Source organism: Nannospalax galili, unplaced genomic scaffold, assembly GCF_000622305.1.
Source record: "Nannospalax galili isolate Female #2095 unplaced genomic scaffold, S.galili_v1.0 scaffold1415, whole genome shotgun sequence".
Taxonomy (NCBI): domain Eukaryota; kingdom Metazoa; phylum Chordata; class Mammalia; order Rodentia; family Spalacidae; genus Nannospalax; species Nannospalax galili.
The window spans coordinates 31,424-52,162 of record NW_008336308.1 but is presented as its reverse complement, the minus strand read 5'-3'; the positions used below and the strand labels follow the sequence as shown (position 1 = coordinate 52,162).

General features: G+C 39.5%; 1 protein-coding gene across 1 annotated transcript in view; it reads right to left on the bottom strand.

Moving 5' to 3' along the window:
* Positions 1 to 20,739, bottom strand: part of LOC103732444 (cytochrome P450 2C55-like) — a 34,964-nt gene that overhangs the window by 5,104 nt on the left and 9,121 nt on the right. The window contains exons 4-7 of the mRNA XM_008831015.2: positions 17,005 to 17,012; positions 14,911 to 15,087; positions 11,334 to 11,475; positions 7,758 to 7,945 (exon numbers count right to left, since the gene is read on the bottom strand). Coding sequence (XP_008829237.1) covers positions 7,758 to 7,945; positions 11,334 to 11,475; positions 14,911 to 15,087; positions 17,005 to 17,012 — 515 coding nt within the window. The remainder of the gene's footprint in view (positions 1 to 7,757; positions 7,946 to 11,333; positions 11,476 to 14,910; positions 15,088 to 17,004; positions 17,013 to 20,739) is intronic.

The window sequence follows — 20,739 nt, the reverse complement described above, 5'->3', positions numbered from 1 at the left end:
AACTACAATAAATTCACTAATCTAAAAAAGTGATGAGGGCTGGTGAGATGGCTCTGGGTAGAAGTGCTTGCACCAAGCCTGATGACCTAAACACAATTCCTAAGACCCACGCAGTAAAAGAAGAGAACTAACTCCCACAAGATGTTCTCTGACCGCCACAGACATGTTGTGGCACCCATATAGCAAGCCTGATGACCTAAACACAATTCCTAAGACCCACGCAGTAAAAGAAGAGAACCAACTCCCACAAGATGTTCTCTGACTGCCACAGACATGTTGTGGCACCCATATAGATGAGAGAGAGAGAGAGAGAGAGAGAGAGAATAAAATATAAGAGAGAGAGAGAGAGAGAGAGAGAGAGAGAGAGAGAATAAAATATAATTTAATTTTTTTAAAGAATCATAAGGACTGAAGAGAAGGCTCAGAGGTTAAGAGAACTTACTACTCTTGCAGAGGACCCAAGTTCAGTTTCCAGGACCTGTGTAAGGCAACCACCTGTAACTCCAGCTTTAGAGGATCTAATGCCCTCTTCTGGCCTCCATGGACACCTACACTCACATTCATAAACATACACAATTTTTTTTAAGTTTTTAAATTCTTAGACATATGCACTTCACCATGAAGAAATAGAAAACCTGAACAGACCACTAATGAGTAGTAACACTGAATTAGTATAAAAAGACACTTATCAAAGAAAATCCCAAGAATGAGTGGTTTCTCTACTAAGGTCTACTTCAATGAAGAATTGATAACCGTTTTACTAAATTATCCCAAATAGTGAAAGGAGGAAAATCTTGCAAATGCACTCTGCACACAACCAGCATTACCTGCTATTTAAACCAGAGAAGGAAACACCAAAACACCAGCCAGTATCCTTGATGAACATAGATGCAAAATATTATTGAACTGAATCTCACAACACATTACAAAGATTATTCATTTTGATCAAGTGATACTCATTTCAGGGATGTGAGCATGATGTAGCAGTTGCTAATCAAAAAGTGTGACACAACCCATCAGCAGAGGGAAGGATGCAAACAATATGATCATCTCAAAAACTGTATAAAACTCATTTAATAAGCATATCCCTATGGTAAAAGTAAAGAGTAAATTAGGTACAGAAGAACTACACTGTATAGTAAACCACCAACTAGTGTTACCCTGAATGTCAAAAACCTTATGATCTGTCCCTGGGACTGGAACTGGGTAAGGATGCTCAGCTTCACCCCACCCCCTCTTTTTTTTCCACCATAGTCCCGAAAGTCCAAGACAGACAAATCAGGCAAGAGGAAGAAATAATGGGAATCCAAATTGCAAAAGAGGAAATCAAAATGTCACAGCTTTACAGATGATAACCTCTAATATAGAAAAAAATACTGAAGACTCCACAAAAAACTATTGGAACTAATAAATGAATTTCATAATGTTGCAGGACACAAAATTATCATGTCAAAATCAGCAGCATGGTTATATTCCAACAGTGAACTATGTAAAATGCAGACTGAGAAAAATCCCATTTACAAAAGCTGCATAAAATAAGGACTTAGGAAAAAATTCAGTCAAAGAGGTGAAGATCTATAGACAATGAAAACTATAAAACATGGATGAAAGACATTGAAAAGGATAGAAAATTGGAAAAATAGTCTGTGTTCAAATTGAAAGAACTGATATTGTTAAAATGTCTTTACTACCCAAAACAATCTACAGATTGAATGTAATCCCTATAAAAATACCAGTTATATAGACAAAACAGTTTTGTCTTTATAATTGTGTTTATCCATTCCCCCTATTGTTTGACACCACCCACAATGTCTTGAATAGCTGAAGCTATCATGACCAAAAAGAATAAAGCAAAAAACATTATGAGCGACTTGATTTCAAAATACACTACAAAGCTATAGTAATCAAACTGGCTTGTGTGCATGTGTGTGTTTGTTGTTATTGTTTTGTTTTGTTTTGTTTTGTTTTTTAGTGCATGCAAAGCCTGTGGATGCCAGAAGATCCCAGCACTGGATTCCCTAGAACTGGAGTTAGATGGTTGTTAGCTACCACATGGGTGCTAGGAACCAAATTTGGGACTTCTGCTGAGCCATCTCTCCCAGTATCTCTCCATTATTATAGCCACAGTTATAATAATAAAAACAGAATGGTACTGACATAAAGAAAACAGATACATCGATGGGACACTTTAATGGAAAGATTTAAAGCAAATCCATGCATCTGTAAGTAAAAGCTTCATTTACAAAGGTGCTAAGAGCACATATTGGAGAAAGGGTGGTCTTTTCAAAACATAGTACAGGAAAACTTGTGAATCCACATGCAAAAAAAAAAAAAACTAGATTCTTACCCTTCACCTATTAGATTGTATTCAACTGAAAATACAGACTTAAATGTTGGACCAGAAACAATGAAGCTACCAGAAGAAAACAGGAGAAACAAACACTTTAGGATATTGGAGTTGGCTGTAATTTTTGGGACAAGACCCCAAAAGCACTGGAAACAACAGCAAACATAGACAAATGGGATCACATCAAATGAAACAGATTTCACATGGCAGAGGAAACGATCAGTAGACGAAAGAGACAACTTACGCAATGGGAGAAAATGCTTTCAAATTATACATACGACCAGGAGTTAACAGCTAGAATATGTAAGGAATTTCAAAAAACTTAATAGCACAAATAAATAGCCCAACTAGAACAAATAATACAGCTAAATGGACATTTCTCAAAAGAAGACACATAAATGGCCACAGAAGATATATAGAAATATTCTCAACCTCGTAAATCATAATAGTAATGCAAATCATTCCAGTAACAATGACTACTTTCAGAAAGACAAAAGATGACAGGTGCTATTGCTAATGTGAAGAAAACTCTTGCACACTGCTGGTGACTTAGACATTCATAGATCATTAGAGTAGGTGTGACATGAATTGGAGGGAGGAGAGTGCCATGTAGATTGAGCCATTTTTCCATTAAGTGCAACCTGACCAGGTAGTCAGAGAAACAGATGTGAGGTCATCAAGGAATCTATAGCCATACTTTATAGCTATGTCTTCTGATGTGTGAAATGCCCCCTTTGTGGCTAAATATCTTTGATGCCTACAGTGGAGTTATTCCCAATACATTAGAAAGTAAGCTATGAGGGCACCTTCCTAAAAAATATGCATGCCCGTTTATGAATATCCTGATAAGTAGGAAAGGAAAACCTGCAGTGACATCTTGGACCCAGAGAGCACACTGTGGAGAGGGATGAAATTGAGGTGGTACCCACGTGGAGGAACTTAATGACATCATGAGAAAGAGAGAACTGTAAGAAACTTTTTAAGGAGTTTGGAGAGTTGGCTCAGTGGCTAAGACCACTGGATGCCCTTGCAGAGGACCTGGGTTTGATTCTCAGCACCCACATGGCAGCTAACAACCTTTTGTAACTCCAGTTCCAGAGGCTCCAACACTGTCTTCTGGCCTCTGTGGGCTTGCACACATAAGTACACTTACATGCATGCAGATAAAACACTCATATACTTAAAATAGAAATTAGTTACTTAATTTTTTTAAAAGAAACTTGCTAAAAATCCACAATGCAGAAAAAAAAACAACATATGTTCTCCCTCATACATGGATCCTAGCACAAAATCCATATAAGTGAGTATGTATTCAGACATAACTACAGGAACAAGGATAATGAAAGGAACCAGGAGCTAAAGGAAAAGAAAGAACCTGAGAGAGAAGAACAGTAGGAAATAGGTGTTACTAAGGAAGAAATGGATAAAAATGGGTTATTTAAATGGGAGGGGAAGGGAATGTTATACAAGGAAGCTTGGGGATAAAGGGAAAGAAGGAGCTCAAGAGAGGTGGGACCATAGGAGATGGGTATTATTCAGGAAGAAATGAGAAAAAATGGGGCACTTTAAATGGGGAAACCATGGTGGAAGGGTTAGACAGTGAGAGATAGAGAGAAGAGAGATAAATAATGCTTAGCTAGTTTTAAAAAACCAAAGGGAACCATATTAGTACAACAACCTACTGACAAATTTATCTCTACATGAGTCCATGTATATAGCTAAAGGCTATATAACAAGAAATAGTGCCAGACAGGAGAAACCTTCCTTTGAGTTGTTGGTCAGGGTGGTCCAAAAGATTCCCAAAATGACTCAGGCTATTACTACAGCCCTTGATGGCCTCCCAGCACTTAAAGGTACAGCCCTACTGCTGAAGACAGTACATACTTCGGACACAGGATTTGGAGCAATAGAGCTGCAACTGACCTGAAACCACTTCCACTAAAGCTCTCATAGCTTTGGAAAGTGCTATGAAGGTGCCAAGGGACGATCCAACACCAGCTTCACCAAATAACCACATCAATGGCCAGCACAGCACATGTCATTGGTTCAGTGGTGGCACTTTTATCTTGGGGGCAATCAACAGCGACCTAATTTGACTAAGAGCCCACTCAAAGGGAGGAAACTCAAGTGTGATACTGTAACATAACCTAATACACATAGCTGGAGTGGTCATAGATCTTAGAGAAAACCCTGAAACTGTCATATCACTAGACTAATGTGATTTCTTACTGTGTGGAAAATAGGTATCCTTATAATCACAAACAAATATCCCAGTTGCCACTCATCAAAGAAGCTTATTTTGCAACAGAGACTATTACCAAGTATCAGAACTGTTAACACGCAGACATTGTCTATGGATTGCCCAGGCCTAAGAGACACCTCTGCAATGCAACCTCTATTCCTAAGGCTCATGGAACATAGAACAAGGGGTAAAGAAGAGGACACTAAGGAATCAGTTCTCAATAATGAAGCTCCTTATACAGCAGAGGGCCAGGAACACAGAAGGTCACAAATAGCCACAGTGTAGACATCAAGAGTCTGCTGAATGATGGTCCTTGGACAGGACCCCTTTATTAAACTTCACCTACCCAAGGCTCAGGTACCATCACAGAAGAGGAGGGCAGAAAGATTGTAAGAGCCAGGGAGGAGGTGCATGACCATATGGAAACAGAGTCCTCCAGGCTCCTGGGAACCTGCTCATATGATTCTATGGCAACAGTGTCAGCATACACTAGTTCCAAGCAATCTCAGGCAGAGAATAATCCAGCACAGAACTGGGAAAATGAACAACAGACCCCAATCTTATTTGAAGGAATGTTGGCAACTGATTGCTGCTAGATGAAGAAGAGCTGATCTTCCTAAAACAAGGGACTCTAGATAGGCTGACTAGACTCAGTGGATGGACTTGAACTGGGGAATGGCTGGGGATACTGACAACACAGTGGGCCTTAACAGGAATGACAGAGTATATGGACTACAGTCTGGTGGCTATGGGAGGGTGCTGGTGGGCTCGGGGGTATAAAGATGATTAAGATATTCTGTATGAAATATACAAAAAAATCAATTTTAAAAATATTTTTAAAAAATCCACAATGCAGGTTGTGGTTTTTTTTTTTTAATTGAGGATTAAATATTAAATCCATTGAGGATTTTTTTTTAATCCACAACCCAATAGGTTTCCACCACCACTGCCCCCTTGGGTTAGCCTTTCTACAGTGCACTATCACTGTGCTTTTCTAAATAAATATGAGCATAAAGGGTGTCGTTTGACTAAATTCTTTCCTTTTGAGAAGATTTAAAACAAAGAGACATCTTCACCCAGTAGAAGATCCATAACTGGAAAGAGTAAAACACCATACAATCTACCAATCCCACGGCTTGGTATACATCCGAAGGACATGAAATCAATACATAAAAAAGACATCTGCACTATTGTGCTTTATTGCAGCTCTATGAACAATGCCTAAGAAATGCAAACAACCTAGGTGTCCATCTACTAGGAATGAAAATAAAATGCGGAACATGTAGACAAGTGGACGCTATTTGACCATAAAAATGAATGAAATTATTGTCATTTATCACAATATGGGTGGAACCGGATATCGTGTTGAGTGAAAAAAGCTAGAAGCAGAAAAACAAGTGCCCTGCCCTCTCCCTCATGTGCAGAATTTTAAATATATAAGGTGGGAGTAGAGTTGTGGTCACCAGAGTTTCCTAAGTTACCGGGGAGAGGAAAAGTGGAGAAAGGCCAACAATGATTACTAAGTTTCAATTAGCTACAAGTAAGACGTTCTGGTGTGCTGTTGCACATTATAATGATTCTGGAAGGGGTGCCGTGAAAACTAGAAGTCAGGTGTGCTGGAGCACGCCTTTAATCCCAGCACTCAGAAGGCAGAAGCAGGTGGATCTCTGTGAGACTGAGGCAAGCCTGGTCTACATAGTGAGTTCCAGGCCAGCTGGGGCTACAGGGAAACCCTGCCTTAAAAAGAAAAAACAAAAGAAAAAAAAATCAGCTAGAAGAAAGGATTTTGTAGGTTTTACCATAGGGAAATGGTAAATACTTGAGGCAATAAATATTTTTAATATGATCGTAATATATATATGCATTTATTCAATCATAGCACTGTATCCCATTAATACATATAATTGTTATATTTGTGTATAAGTTAAAATTTTAACTTAAGTTCAATTAAAATGAGAGAAATATGTCTGTAGAGGTGGAAAAAATAAGTAGTTCAAGTGTTAAACCATATAACCACAGAAATTCAAATTACTCTTTAAAAAAAAATTATTAGCAATGATAGAGTTTAGCAAGATTGTCAGAGGTACGGTCATCAACATAATCAGGTACACGTCCATGTTCCAGAAACAGAGTGGTTTTTTAAGTTTATAATTTATAATAAATTCAAAAATCTCATTCATTTTGGGAAAAGGTAATAGATTTACAAGTTGTTGGACTAAAAACAATATTGAAAAATTAAGGAAAGACTAAATAAGTTGGGAACATAGTCATGTCCACGAACTGAAAGATTTAATATGATACAGCATCAATATTTGCAAATGATCTACATATTTAATATCACCCTGATAAAAGCCTCAGGGAAGTATTTTTGGAAAATTGACAAACTGGATTTTTAACATTTACTTGGGGATATAAACACTTAAATGCACCCAAAAAAAATTTAAAGAAGGATGTATTTGGAAGACATACATTATTATAACATCTTATAAAAGTTACTACCCCCGTGGGCTGGAGAGATGGCTCAGTGGTTAAGAACACTTGCTACTCTTGTAGAGGACCTGAGTTCAGTTCCCAGCCCGTACATCAAGCAGCAGTACTCCAGTGTCAGGGACTTGGTGCCCTCGTCCTGGCTTCTGCTGGCACCTGGATGCACATGGTGCACATACATGCACTTAAGCACACACATACTGATAAACTTTAAAAATAAATAAATCCAGGGCTGGAGAGATGGCTCAGCGGTTAAGAGCACTAACTGCTCTTGCAGAGGACCCAGGTTCAATTCCCAGGATCCTCGTAGTGACCCTGAACTATCCTTAGAGATGGCTCAGCGGTTAAGAGCACTGACTGCTCTTCCAGAGGACCCGGGTTTGATTCCCAGCACTCACATGGCAGCTGCAAACTGTCCTTAACTCCAGTTCCAGGGGAATCCGAAGCCCTCTTCTGACCTCCGCAGCATTGCACGACACAGGTGCACTCACATACATGCAGGCAATACACTCATACATATAAAATAAAAATAATAAATAAACAAATCCTTCTTATAAAAGCTTACTAGCCCCATAAGAGTCCTGCAAGTCTCACTTCTTGTGTTGACGGAGGATTGGAACTGAACTTTGAATTCAGAAACTGTAAGAAAATTAGAGTGCAGAAAAAGAGAAGCAAGCTTACCTTGGGAATGACATAATCTCTGAATCTAACATTACAGGTTGCTGCATGAGGTACATTGTTGGGGATGAGGTCGATGTATCTCTGGACCTCGTGCACCATGGCATCCGAGTAGGGCATGTGGCTCCTGTCTTGCATGCAGGGGCTCCGGTGTCTGCCAACCACACGGTCAATCTCCTCCTGTACTTTAGCTGATAGGACACAAATTAAGAAATGGCACACTTTCACAAAAATACAAGCTTGTATGAAGTGTGATGAAGGTGTTAGGTCATAAGGACACCCAGAATTAGAGAATTGTTATGTTATAATATACATAAATCTCCACAACATAAGCATTAAGATGAATCTGTACAGACATACACAACACTACTATATACATCAATACACATAAATTATTAAATGCTTCAAAATATAAATATCCTATATTATCAATTCAAACAATTACTGTCCTTGTAGAAAGAAAAGCAGAAAAAAATAATTAATTTCACATTTAAATAACAGTGGTGCTTTAAAATTGAATTCTAGGAGCTAGGGACGAGGTTCAGTGGAAGAGTGCTTGTTCAGTATACATAATGTTCTGGGTTCCATCCCTGGCATCACAATTAAATAGTTCAGTTGATAGAGTGTTTCCCAGTATGCATGAATCCTTGGGTTCTATCCCAGCACTATATAAAATAGATGTCATGGTACATGCCTGTAATCCCAGCACTCAAGAAGTGGACCTGGAAACATCAGGATTCAAGGTCATCATTGACTATATATCAATTTCAATGACTGCCTAGGCTTCGGAAGACTATTTCTCAAAAATAAATAAATAAATAAATAAATAAATAGGCATGGTGGCACACACCTTTAATCCCAGCACTTGAGAGGCAAAGGCAGGAAGATCTCTGTGAGTCCAAAGCCAGTCTAGTCTACAGAGTGAGACCCTGTCACAAAAATAATAATAAAATAACAATCTTTTTAAGATGAATTCTAATACATCTATATGTGTGTCATGTGTGTGTGTGTATGTGTGAAACTTACCATCCTTTTTCACTTCCTCTTTCCCAAAGTCATTCACTTTGAAAATTTCTAGAAGTTTTGTCTGCAGCTTATGTTCACATTTGTAATTAATAACAAGTTCTATTTATACTATTTCTGAACTATTTTTATAATATAGATGAATTACATCTGTATGATCACTTATACAAAACATGCAAAGGCACATGCACGCATACACACACACACACACACACACACACACACTCCCCTCAGTTCACGTTCCTGAATGTAATTACATCTACATCATAATTCTGATTCTTACTCATTGTTTATATGAATATGGCTTTATAAATACTATTCACAGGTAAGACAATTACAATTATAATCTTTGTACATTCTTGAACATAAAAGTATGTTTGGCAATTCTGTATGTTTAGGTCGTGAGGCTGAGCCTTTAACAGCTCATCAATTATACGTCACATCTTAATTTTGAGATACCTATTTAAAATTATTGCAAATCAAAAAAAATGCCAAACATGGTGTCATTTGCCTTTAATCCCAGCCCTTAGGATGCAGAGACAAGTGGATCTCTGCAAGATCAAGGCCACCTTGGCCCACATCTTGACTTCTAGGTGGGCTGGGACTGGGGAGACCCTATCAAAAACAAACGAACAAAAAATATTGCAAAAATTTTTTATCTTCAACTACAGTTCGAATTACTAGTAATAATTTTCTGATTCCTAGAGACCATCAGAATCGGTAATTTCTCTTTTGTTCTCGATGTGGCCCCTTACACCTGCATTATCCCCCTTTTCCATCATAAGCCTGGTACTCAGCAGCCTTTCTAACATGCTCATCCTGAGGCTCCATGAGCTCTCCTGAGCCTGCACTCTCTGCTTGCTTCAGCCATTTGGAAAGAGCACATCCTTTAAAATCTTTCTGCAAAAGTAAAAACATAAAGCAAGTTTCTTGCTGACTTATAGGTCTGAAATGACCACTTGTCTGTGAAAACAGAAGAAAAAAGCTGCTCTTGAAGACTGCAATGCCATTCTGACTCTTAATTTTCATGTATAACCTAGATTATCTGAATGTTCTAGAAATTTCTCCCATAAATCCGGTTGTCTGAAATTCCAAAACCTAGATCTTGAGATGCCATCATTTCATTCATTTTGCTTGTCATTTGTTGAGAATTTTTATTGTGGATAAAAAAAAAAAACCCAGAAACAGATGTCAGTCATTGGAGTTCACATCAAGCTGCCGAATTTCAGGAACAAAATGGAGTCTCTTACTAAAGCCTTCATTCTTGCCCTGAACCTTCTTTCCTTGTCTCTGCATGTGCGCCTGAGTGCTCAGCCTCTGGGGTTGTTTCTCTAGTACATTAACCTCTTCCTCAGGGGAAAAAGAGTTGCCTGATGGACAGAAATGTGGAGAGAGGGCAGGGAGAGCTCCCTGTTTTCAGCTTCATTCTCCCTGGAGCTTTGGCACTTAGTTCTTGAACACGCTGGGACTTGTAGAGGATGTAAGGAGCATGCACTGGCCTGCCCGCCCACGATAAATCTTCCTATTATGGTATTTAGAATAGAATTTCCATACCTCTCTTCCTGAATAGTTCTTTAGCCCCCATCTGTTCTCTGTGCTTAAAAAGTTTCTAAAGACTTGGTGGCTATTTCCCATATTCTTCAACTTATACAGAAGTGATTCTCATTTGTAGTCATCATTTTGATGAGATTCAGACCCAGAAAAATGTAATGTATGAAGCTAATCTTCTATGCATTGCCAAAATCTGCCTAAAGATTAACAAAATTAAAATTTTGAATTGTTGTAAAAGATAAAGCTATTGGCAGTTTTAAAAATTATCATTTAAGGCTGGAGAGATGGATTGGTGGTTAAGGCTGCCTTACAGAGGTCCCAGGTTCGATCCCCAGCACCCACTGGGTAGCAAACAACTATTCATAACTCCAGTTCTGGGGGACTCCAATGCCCTCTTCTGACATCCACAGGCATTGTACAACAAGGGTGCATTTATATACATGCAGGCAATACACTCATCATACACATAAGTAAAAATAATAAATAAAATATTTTGATCATTTAGTAAAAACTATTTTTCTAGATTCATTTGATATCGTGAGTAATAAAATTCATAAAGAATATCTTCTGCCTCCATACCAAATACCTTTCTTATAAGCAAATTATTAACATACTTCCCAGTATCTGGACATTTTCCCAAGTCACCTATCAAAGTATCACCACTATACTTCTAAGACTAGAATTTCTCCCCGTCTGAGTTTAAAATACTACTTCCTCAAAGATCTTTGAGTATATGTATTCAAAGTGATCTGTTCCTTAGAAAGCCATAAGTTTGTGTCTGTTGAAGTTTCCTTCCCAGAAATTCCAGGCACTATCCAGAGTGTTGCATCATTAAATACAGAATTTTCCATTCACTTTTCTCTATTCTCAAAATTTGTCTCATTCTGTCTCATCATATGTACACGAATAACAGCTGTTGGCGCAGAAACACCAATAGTATAGCTTCTTGGAAAGAAATGTCCAGAGAAGGCTGACTCTGCCTCATGAGCATCTTTGCAGTCATACCTGTGACCTCTGGGTGCTTCAGCAGGAGCAGGAGTCCATACCTCAGGGTGGTGCTTGTTGTTTCTGATCCAGCTACAAACACATCAGTCACAGTGGCCATCAAGTTCTCGATAGTAAACTCAGAATGCCGATTGTTCTTTTCCTAGAAATGTTTACTTAATTATTAGACAGTAACAACACATCCAAAATAATATAGGTTATTTTAGAAATAAGCAAACTTAAAAGATGAAGAGTATAGTATAAATACTGCAGGAATTGTAAATATGGCAAAAATGTAAATTAATTGACTCAGTCTTCATTTCTATGCCCTTATTTCTTCCTTTCCTTAAAATTCCTTTTCCCAGGCTTTTTTACAGAGATATTGGTCATATAAACATGTCACCAGTGAGATAAGAAAAGGAACCGGCTGATACAAATCTCTCTCTCTCTCTCTCTCTCTCTCTCTCTCTCTCCTCTCTCCTCTCTTTTAAGCATATTATGACATCAGAGGTGGTCCATACATCACCTTGAAATGTATTTTAACATCAGCATCAACACTCATGTATTCAGTGTAATGGTGGAAAACAGCAAGTACTATTGATGATTTAGGGCTACTATATTCACTTTGGACTAACCTATAAGAGAGTCTTTGCATATGAGATAAACACCCTATCTTTGAAGCCATTGTTAATTGGGTTTTCTCTTGTTTCCATGACATCAACTTTTGATTGATACAAAGAGAAGTTCAAACCTAAAATAATAAAAATATTACAAGCCAAAATTAAGAGTTTGTAAATTATTTTTGAGACAAAGTCCTGACTGGTCTATAACTCACTATGTAGACCAGGGTGGCCTCTGCCTCCCAAGTGCTGGGATTAAAGGCATATGCCACCACACCCAGCAAACATTTGTCATTTTTGGAATATGATTTTAGCAGTAAGTTGAATGGGAGACTCCTGACTCTCCCCCCACCTATGGACTCACCAAATAAATATCTATTTACAAGTCAGTTCCCTCTGAAGGAAACTCAGAACAGGTTTAGAGACTTCAACACACTTGGCAACTGAGAAATTATTCCTGTCACTACCAAATGAGAAGTAAAAACTGAAGTGCATTTGGGCAATGATGACAATCCAAAACCTCTGCCGTGAAATTCTGCAAGAGTCCCAGCATACATATTTTTCTGAGTAAAGGAAGGACTGGACCATAAGGCAAAGGGGAGCAGGCATCCATGTGTTCTTCTAAACCACAGGAAAAAAAATGGATAATTTATATGTTCATGCAAATGACCCTAAGGGTGCTAATCACTGGGAAATTTCTTTTTATAGAGATTTGCACTGGTGAGGACACAAAGGGAGCACTTGTGCATTGCTAGTTTTAGTGTAAATTATGACAGCCATTTTGGTAAAAAGTATGGAGTTACTTCAAAAAAAAGTAAAAAGGGAATGAGCATGATTCAGCCATCTCACTCTTGGCTATGTACTGAAAAATAATTGAAATTAATAAATCAAAGAGATGCCTGCACTCCTATGTAAATTTCAGAATTTTTCATTGGAAACAACTAAATGCCCATCAACAAATTAATGGATTTTAAAAATATGAGATGGATTGAAATCCAAGATGGCTGAGACTAAGACAAGATTAACAGCAGCTTTATCTCAGAATTTACTTTTCTGCAATCCAACTTCTGTTAAGCCAGTCCAAGGTAGTGAAAATCTTGTACCTGGTCCTTGAGCTCTGTCGTCATGTCAGATCTCCTTCTGCTGAACTCACTACTGTTTCTCTGAAGCAGCATTAGCTTAGAGTCTCACTGTGGTTCATACACATGCCTGACCAGATCAGTGCTCTTCATGCCAGCATGCATATTTGCAGAGTTATTGAAACACATTTTTACCTGTTTATCTATCCAGAATCATTTCTGGATACCCTTAACCAAAGCTTCTATCCTCTTTTTTATTGTTTCTTTTTATTGAATTTTTGTGATTTTCATGCAATATAATTTTGCATATATTTAAGTTTTTGTGCATTTCATACAATAAATCTTTATCATGTTTAGACAGCCTCCCCCATCCACACCCCTCCATACCACCACCACCACCACCACCCCCGGATTTCATGTATCCTGTCATATATGGTAAGGCCTATCCGGTCAAGCTTTTGTACCCAGATGTCCCTCGGTGCGAGTTCATCTACTGGAATCTACTTAGTATATCTAGAGTCACTCTCTTAAAGAAGATCTACTCTCCCTCAGCAAGCAGTAATCAATTGCCAGTAGTTCTTCAGTGAGGGTTTGGGCCTGCTGCCCACTTCCCTGGTTCTATGCTGGGTTTTTGTCTGATTGAGTAAGTGTTGGTCTTGTGCATGCTGTCACTACTGCTGCAAGTTTATACGAGCAAGTTCCCAGAGGCCTGAAAGCCTCTGTTTTCTTATGTTCATGCACCAACTCTGGCTCTTACAGCCTTTCTGACCCCTCTTCCCCAATGGTCACTGAGCCATGAGTGAGTGAGGTTTAATATAGGAGTCCTATCCATAGACACGCACTTCGCAGTCTCTTATTCTCTACACCTTAGCCAGTTGTGGCTTTTTGTGTGCACTGCACTCTGTTGTATGAGGAAGCTTTCCTGGTGAGAGTTGAGGGATGTAGTAGTATTCTCCCTACCCCTTGTTCCACTATAGTCTATGAGCCTTGAGTGTAAGGTACCACTGTAGATGTGTCATTTAGGTCTGAACATCTCTCAGGCACATATTCTCTGTGTGTGATCAGTTGTAGAACTCTAATGGCCTTCAAATTATAGTTTGTTAGAATAAAAAACAGTCCCCATTTTGACTAAGAACATCTGACTGAATATACAGTAGTCCTCTAAGTTGACAAAGATGATTAAGGGAGAAAATTGATCACATGTTCATGGCTTCTATCTTCTTTGTGACCATGTGCATCTGAACCTATCATCGCCTCATTGAAATCCCCTCCCCTGTTCCTCACTGAAATATTCAAAGATGTGTAACAAACTTCAGACCATCCAGGAAACCTGCCCAGGCTAAACACTTCTTCTTATTCTCCTCTATGCTCTATGATACCATCAAGTCCACTTGTGACTATAAGATTTGATATTTTGTGTTTTTAACTTGTTTATATATCAGATTCATCTGAAGTATATAACCCCTTTCCTTATATAGATTATCAAATAATGCCCATGTATTTTGACTGTTTAACAATTCAATTTTTCTTTTAAATTGCATTTATTATTTTTATTTTATGTGTATGAGCATATTGCCGGCATGTGTGTAAGTGTACCTGTGTCACGCAATACCTGCAGAGGTCAGAAGGGGGCATCGGATCCCCTAGAACTGGAGTTAGGATGGTTGTTAGCTGGGAATGGATCACAGGTCCTTTGCAAGAGCTCTTAACCACTAAGCCAACTCTCCTTTTCCTTAACAATTCAACTTTAAATCTCTTATGATGCTTAGTCCAATCAGTATTCACAATAGGTACCTAAAGTGCTTACCAAGTGTTTCTTGTCTTACAAGTTAAATCTCCCCTAGTAAAAATAGAAAAGTTAATGAAACATAAAATGCAAGCCAACAAATAACATTTTACCTGTTCCATTTTAATCAGAAAGCAGTCAATGAAGTCCCGAGGATTGTCAATGTCCAAGGATTCTTGGTGCTCTTTTACTTTCTCCAAAATATAACTTTTTATTTCAACAAAATTTTTAATTACTTTCTTATGACTCCCTGGGAGATAATAAATGAATGCAGGGAAAATATTCAAGACCTTAAAGATTGGAAAATAAATACTGATTAGGCTGAGTGTGGTGACTCACATCTAGCACCTCAGTTACTCAGGAGGCTTGTGTGGGAGAATCACTGGAGCCTGTGAGTTCAAGAAGAGCCTGGGTAGGGTAGTGAGATGCCATCTCCACAGCAATGTACTAAAATATAAGCAAGTACTAAAGTCATATATAGCATGTGTTAAATCATGATTTGGTAGAGCAAATAAAAAATAGTTCCCATTTTGACCAAGAGCATCAGATTGAATATACAAGAGTCCTCTATGTTGACAAAGATAATTAAGGGAGAAAATTGATCGCATGTTCAAATATGATTTTAAACTTTTTTTAATTTTTTTATGTGTATGCGTGTATTGCCTGCATGTAGGTATGTGTACCCATGTGGTACAATGCCCACGGAGGTCCAAAGAGGCTGTCGGATCCCCTGGGACTGGAGTTATGGACAGTTGTTAGCTGCCATGTGAGTGCTGGGATTCAAACCCAGGTCTTCTGCAAGAACAACCAGTGTTCTTAACCACTGAGCCATCTCTCCAGCCCCTCAAATATGATTTTTTTAAAAACCGCTGAACTTACATAACTTTTGAAATATTTTTAGAGATTTACTTTTAATTATGTATGTGGATATGTGTATGTTAGTACAGTGCCCACAAAGATGGGAAAGGGGTATCAGATTCCCTGGAGTTGGAATTACAAGTGGTTATAATCACCTGATGAGGGTGCTGGGAACTCACCTCAGGTCCCTACAAGATCACAATGCGCTCCACTGCTGAGCCATCTCTCCAGCCCCTCATTTTGAGAATTTTAAAGCATCTTTGTATTGATTTGCTTATTTTATTTACAATTTCAAAATACAGAATTTTAGGTATGTTGCCAACTAAAATCTGCCTCTATGTGACCTGGTTAAGGAGAAAAGCCAACATAAGAAAGAAGAGACTCTACTGCAAAAAGAGAAAGAAGAACCTGGGAAATTAACAAAGGTGGTGACAGAAGCACTGGAAAGTACCAAGACAAAGATGAGTGACACACAGAAAAGAAGCCAAGCCAAAGACAGCCTGGCCTTGGCTGTTGCTGGGAAGGGGAAGTAGAAACTCCATCCCAAAGGTAAGGCAGGTGGCTTGGTGAGAAAAGAACAGCATCCCTGCCCTCAGGAAACCTACACTGCTCTGAGTCTTCAAATCCATTGTGGGTTTTAGAATGAGAGTGGTAGATGATCAGTGGAGAGGAGCTGGATGCTGTCACCCTACACATGGTGGGCAGTGGCCAAGCACCATCTTGATACAAATCCTGCCATTTGTTTTATATATTTCTTACTGAATTTTTTGTATTTCATACAGAACATCTCAAACAATCTTAATCATCTTTATACCCCCATCCCCACTGGCACCCTCCCATACCTCCCCACTGGAACCCATATACTCTGTCATCCCTGTTAAGACCCACTGGGTTGTCAGTGTCCCCAGCTGTTCCCTAGTACAAGTCTGTGGGGACCTAAAGGCCCCACCTTGCATAGGTCCGAAAGGAAGTTACTGGCGGCGCGGCCTGGCTTGCTTTGAAGTCTGAAGAATACTTCTGCACTGCCGAGGAGTGCATGATCAGCACATGACCATCCTTAAGATACACCCTTGGGTGGGGGGGAGTTCCAGGTGCCCAGGAGTGCATGATCAGCACATGACCATCCTTAAGATACACTCTCAGGGGGGATGGGGGAGTTCCAGGTGCCTTTATAAGCTTTGTAACATCTGCAATAAATGAGTCCCTGCCTGACTAGACTCCCCCCAAACGGCATGCTTACTCATCCCCAATCATCACCTCCCCGGGGGTTGCTGGTTCGAACTCCCTGGCACAAGTCCATCCATTGAGTCTAGTCAGCCTAAAATCCTGCCATTTAAAACTGAGCTAACCTTGGAGACTGAGAATAGGGAGCAGTCACAAATTAGGAAACTCAGGGGACCCTGTTGGAACACCTCTGTATGTATCACTTGATTTTGCTGTAGACCTAAAACTGCTTTTTATAAGTCTTTTAAAAATTGTATCAGATGCTGGATATGGTGGTGCACACCTTTAATCCCAGCACTTGGGAGGCAGAGGCAGTGGATCTCTGTGAGTTCAAGGCAAGCCTGGTCTACATAGTGAGCTCCAGGTCAGTTGGGGCTATGGGGAGACGCTGTCTCAAGAAGACCAAAAAAAATTGTATCAGAAAAGCAAACAGACAAAGAAATGCTTCAGTACATAGAGCTAAGGAGATAGTTCAAACTGTAAACACTTGCTGTATAAACATGAAGATCTGAGTTCAAATCCCAGAATCCATGTGGGGTTTAAAAAAAAAAAAAAAAAACAGGCTTAGTGACCTGTGCTTGAAATCCCAGAGCTGAGTAGACAGAGACAGAAAGAGCCACTGGGTTTGCAGTCAGCTGGTCTAGCTTGTAGGTGAGACGCTGACCCTAAAACAAGGTGGAGAACTGAGGACCTTGTCCTCTGGATTCCACATGCATGCATACATATGTGTGTGTGCTCCCACACACACATGTGCTTAAATACACAAAATGAAAGAAAGAACTTCAAAATATGATAAAACAAAATTACTTCTAAGAGAATAAAAGGGGTAACACAGGGAAGTGTAATAATGTACTGAAGCAACTTCTTTCTGGACCCTTGAAACATGGACGACTCTGTGTATGTTGGGGGGTGACATCAGCTGAATTGTGGACTGTTCTCTTCCCCATGGTTTACACTGGTGTTGATCCTGCATTAGACAAGCATCTAATGTCACAAACTTTTCCTTTACTTTAGATGCTTCCCTTCTGTGCATCCCAGGGTAATCTGCTGGACACACTTAGCTTTGCAGTCTGTGATCTGTATGGGTTCTCACACCTGTCTGCGATTTTCTGTTACTGAGAGTTATTACAGTCAGAGCTGGCATGTCCTGAACTCTCCCTGGAAGATCATTGCATGGTTGTGCTGAAATAGTTTAACTGCCCTTGTATATAAATACTTATCCATAAAATAAGTAAATGCTGAGTTGGGTCTGTTTCTAAACTGTTCACAATAGCCAAGAACTAGAACCAGCCTAAATGTTCTTCAACAGATGGATGAAAAAAATGTGGAATATTTTTCAGTCATAAAAAAAGCGAAATAGCCTGAGTAATTCTGGGAGTCTCTTGAACCACCCTGGCCAACAACTCAAAGGAAAGTATCTCCTTTCTGGCACTGTTTCTTCTTATGTAGCCTTTAGCTATAAACACGGACTCATGTAGGGATAGTGTATGTATATTTTGTCAGTAGGTTGTTGGACTAATATGGTTCCCTCCAGTTTTTTAAAACTAGGTAGGCATTATTTATCTCTCTCGCTGTCTAACTCTTCTACCATGGTTTCCCCATTTAAAGTGTCGCCATTTTCCCCATTTCTCCCTTAATAATAATACCCTTTTCCTATGGTCCCATCTCTCCTGAGCTCCTTCTTTCCCTTCATCCCCAAGTTTCCTTGTATAACTCTCCCTCCCCCCTTCCATTTAAATAACCCCATTTTTATCCATATCTCCCTTAGTAACACCTGTCTCCTACTGTTCTTCTCTCTCAGGTTCTTTCTTTTTCTTTCCTTCCTGGTTCCTCGGCTGGAGGCATTGACAACACAGTGGGCAATAACAGGGATGACAGAGTATATGGCCTCCAGTGAAGGGGGTGCTATAGGAGGATGTCAGTGGAGATGGGGGCATAAAGATGATTAAGATTATTTGAGATGTTCTGTATGAAATACACAAAAAATCAATAAAAATGGAGAAATAATAACATTTACAAGAAACTGTATGCAACTAGAGGTAGGTGTGCATGAGTAATGAGAGCAGAACAGGGGCCATGAGAGGGGAGAGAAATTGGGAGAAGGGGAAGGGGAAGATAAGACCCTGGACTTCACAGGACAGTAAAGCAGAAGGGAGTACTGTCTGGGAAGAGAGAGAAATCAGCAGGAAGTAGGCAGTGGGGGTGTGAAGGGTAATGAGGGGGGATAAATAAGAAAATAGTATATCACACACATCATCATCATCATCATCATCATCATGAAACCTATCATTTTGTATGTTAATTTAACAATAATTTTGAAACCCTTGAAATAAGAATCGTATGAATTGACAGCTGAAGAGATGGCTCAGCGGTTAAGAGAACTAGCTGCTCTTGCAGAGGACCTAGGTTCAATTCCCAGCACCCACATGACAAATAACTTCAGTTCCAGAGGATCCAATACCTTCTTCTGACCTCCGTGGGCATTGTGAAACGTGAGCACACTTACACATGTGCAGGCAGTATACTCATACATAAAAAGTAATAAATAAGATTTTTGAAAAAGAATTGCGTGAATTGCTATGGCTCACATTTTTTAATTGAGGATAGAGATTCAGGAAGTTTGGGCAATGTGCTGGAGAGTGCAAAGCCACTCCTGCCATTTCTACTACTAGCAATCAACCTTGGGAATGGAATCATGATTTTACAACTGAGGATGAAAATACTATGAAACCCAACTCAGCATTTTATGGATACATATTTATACACAAGGGCAGTTAAAGTATTCTTTACAACCATGCAATTAGCTTCCAGGGAGAGTTCAGGACATGCCAGCCCAACAGAGGGTGATATTCCAAGACCCAATCATTTGCCATCTGTGCTCCATTCTTAGCATCTTCTGAGTGGAAATTTCAACCAAGTAACATGATGAAGATGCCTCTAACTTGATTGACCAACATCCCTGTGGGTGACAGAAGCTTTCCAAAGAAAACCTGGCTGTGGCCAAGCATGATGATGAACGTCTCTAGTCCCAGCATTCAAAATCAAAGGCAGGCAGATCTCTGTGAGTTTGAAGCCAACCTGGTCTACATAACAAGTTCCAGGCCAGCCAAGGCTACATAATAAGACCCTATCTCAAAAAATTTACAGAAAAGAAAACATGGGTACATCCCTAAGAGCTTAAGCATGCTTCTGTGTTGCCTGGAAACAGGAGTCAGCGGAAAACCATGCAATGAAAGGGCTTGAACTTCAGTCCTGTGTCCAAGAATTTGTCATGGCTGTAAACCAAAGGTGTTATAATATGTTTTTGAGAAGACCATGCCATGATGCTAAGATCTGGACAGGTGGGATGTGGCATGGAAATAGTCACCTTATGAGCATGCACAGCCCATTCCTCCACAATTTTTTTTCTAATCAAACAAAAGTCAGCAGAATCAACTTTCTCACAACTCTGGAAAGCATTCAGATATTCACGGAAACAAAGTGACAGCAGAATTAAAACACAGGAGACAACTTGAAGACAGTAGGAAAGCTTTGTGGTCTTGTTTCTGCCATGGTCCAGCCTGCCTTGTGGCTTAACAGTGGCCTTGACAGTGGCGGCCCTGTAACTAGTGTACGACTTTGCTGTTGTAGTCGGGATCAAACCAGGCCCTTGTGCAAGTTAGACAAGCACCGTACCACCAAGACACAGCTTTGTCCTCAACCTCCCCATTTATATTTTTTCCCTTCATCTACTTTCAGCCTCCTGAGTAAAACTGAGAAATGATGTGTGAGGAGAGTTGGAGAAAGAGAGATGGGTTCTGCTCTACAGAAGAGTTCTCTCTATGCACCAAGGTATGAGGCAAATGTTTGGAAAACAGCAC